This window comes from Crocodylus porosus, unplaced genomic scaffold (genome assembly GCF_001723895.1).
Source record: "Crocodylus porosus isolate Cpor-Errol unplaced genomic scaffold, CroPor_comp1, whole genome shotgun sequence".
Lineage (NCBI taxonomy): Eukaryota > Metazoa > Chordata > Crocodylia > Crocodylidae > Crocodylus > Crocodylus porosus.
In genome coordinates, this window is record NW_017728918.1 from 55,373,772 (window position 1) to 55,375,757 (window position 1,986).

The 1,986-nt window shown below is 41.4% G+C and overlaps 1 protein-coding gene across 2 annotated transcripts in view; it reads left to right on the forward strand.

Moving 5' to 3' along the window:
- COL19A1 (collagen type XIX alpha 1 chain) overlaps positions 1-1,986 on the forward strand; it is a 391,132-nt gene that overhangs the window by 361,862 nt on the left and 27,284 nt on the right. For both annotated transcript variants that reach the window (XM_019537606.1, XM_019537607.1), the window contains exon 46: positions 1,158-1,328. In XM_019537606.1, the coding sequence (XP_019393151.1) occupies positions 1,158-1,328 (171 nt within the window). The remainder of the gene's footprint in view (positions 1-1,157; positions 1,329-1,986) is intronic.

A 1,986-nucleotide genomic window follows, 5' to 3' on the forward strand; every position in this document is an offset into this window, starting at 1 on the left:
CTTACCTTTAGGGGGAAGGTGGAGCCCATCCCATCCAAGCATGTCTCGTGTCATGATGTGCTGATCATTGTCAAGGAAGCCAAAGCCTGCCTTGAGACATCATTCCCAAAGCCACCAGTTGGTCTCCGCAATGCACATTGCATGCCACCTTCCACGCCCACTCACTGGTAGGATAGAAGAGAAAACCACCTGTGCGCTTATCTCCTTTAGCACACACCCCAGAGTGTGGTAGTCCGCCATCAGGTGATCAGGGCTTCTCCTGGCTGCATCTTTAGTACCCACATGGATAAGGATCATGGGGTAGTAATCGGTGGGCTGGATCACAGCCTGGATCATCCCCTTCATGTCCTGAATCTTTGCTCCAGGTAGGCAGTAGACCTCATGTGTCGAGGGGTCCTGGTGACAGATGGGACTGTCTGTACCTCTCAGGATGGAATCACCTATGACGATCACTCAACGCTTTTTCCTCCTGGCCTGCTTAGCTCCTTTGGCCTGCTTGGATCATGGAGAGCGTGGAGTTGCCAGAGTTGCCAGGGCCTCCTGTTGGACTGGAGGAACTGATACTGCTGTGTTACGAGCAGCTTAAAAAGAGAAGTCCCCATGAGATAGGAACTTAGGGACTTTACGGTTTTAAGTGCCTAAGTCCTTATGTGGACCTGAACTGTAGCCATTTTAACATCTATAAACAGTCCCTTACCTAATGGTGATGTTGTCAGGTTTAATTGATATTCTAGGATGCTCAAATACCGTGTCAGTGGGGACTATAGAAATTCAGTAGGTAGAAAGAAAATGTGATACTCCAGGAAATTTTAATTTTATTTCCTTATCTTAGAGCTGAAACCTAATAACACCTGAGTTTCACCTTTCTGAAGTCTATGAATATGTTCTTTGTCATTGATTATAAACTTTAAAAATATGAAAGAAGGAATACTGTCTCCTTTTGTTTAAGAAGAAAAAATAAGCTCCTAAAATTATTTTTCCTGCATTTTCCCTTTACTAATAAACTGTCAGTGCTGCTTGGGAAAGAAGTTTCTCCTCAGAATTTTTGATTGAGTTTCACTAGCTTCTAAAGGTTGATTAGAAACTATAATTAGTAATATTTATTTATATTTATATAAATATAAAGCTGTTTTTTCCATGCCTCTTATTTTGAAAAGGGAGATCAAGGTATTCCAGGGGACCGAGGTCCACAAGGTGAAAGAGGAAAACCTGGACCTACAGGAGAAAAGGGGATTGCAGGACCTACTGGACCACCAGGAGACAGAGGCTACCCAGGATCACCAGGTTATCAAGGCCCTCCTGGTTCACCAGGTCTTCCAGGCCTTCCGGTAAGAAAATAAGACCTCTGACTGGTTGCTGGTGAAGCCACTAGATACAAATACAGCATGTACTGAGTAGTGGAAATTAAACTGTAGATACCCAGACAAAGGTTCACAAATACTTAAGGTGCTTCGAATTGTTTAAATGCTTGGTTGTCAAAAAGGAAAAAAAAAACAGAAAAGTGTTTGACTCATTGGATATAGACTCCTTCTTTCCTTATATTATATGTAGACTTTGGTTACTTGTGTTAGACTAAATTTAGATTAATTTCAATTAAATAATCACTTGCTATAACTTGAAGAGCCGATTCCTCAATCTGCTTAATTTTATGAATAAAGTTTCATAAACAGAAGAACTAAAAAGTACACTAAAATGCTTCCTGACACTACATTTTTCCATTCACTACCTTCATTTCTTTCCATGCATACTTATGCCATAAATCTTACTAAACTGTCAGACACCTTCAATCAGATAATCATCCCATCACTGTCAGTATTATTCTTATTGCTGTTACTTATTATGTGTTTCATAGATTTCATAGACATTAGGGCTGGAAGGGACCTCGGGAGATCATCGAGTCCAGCTCCCTGCCCAAAGGACAGGAAGTCAGCTGGGGTCATAGGATCCCAGCAAGATAAGCATCCAATTTACTCTTGAAGGTGTTCA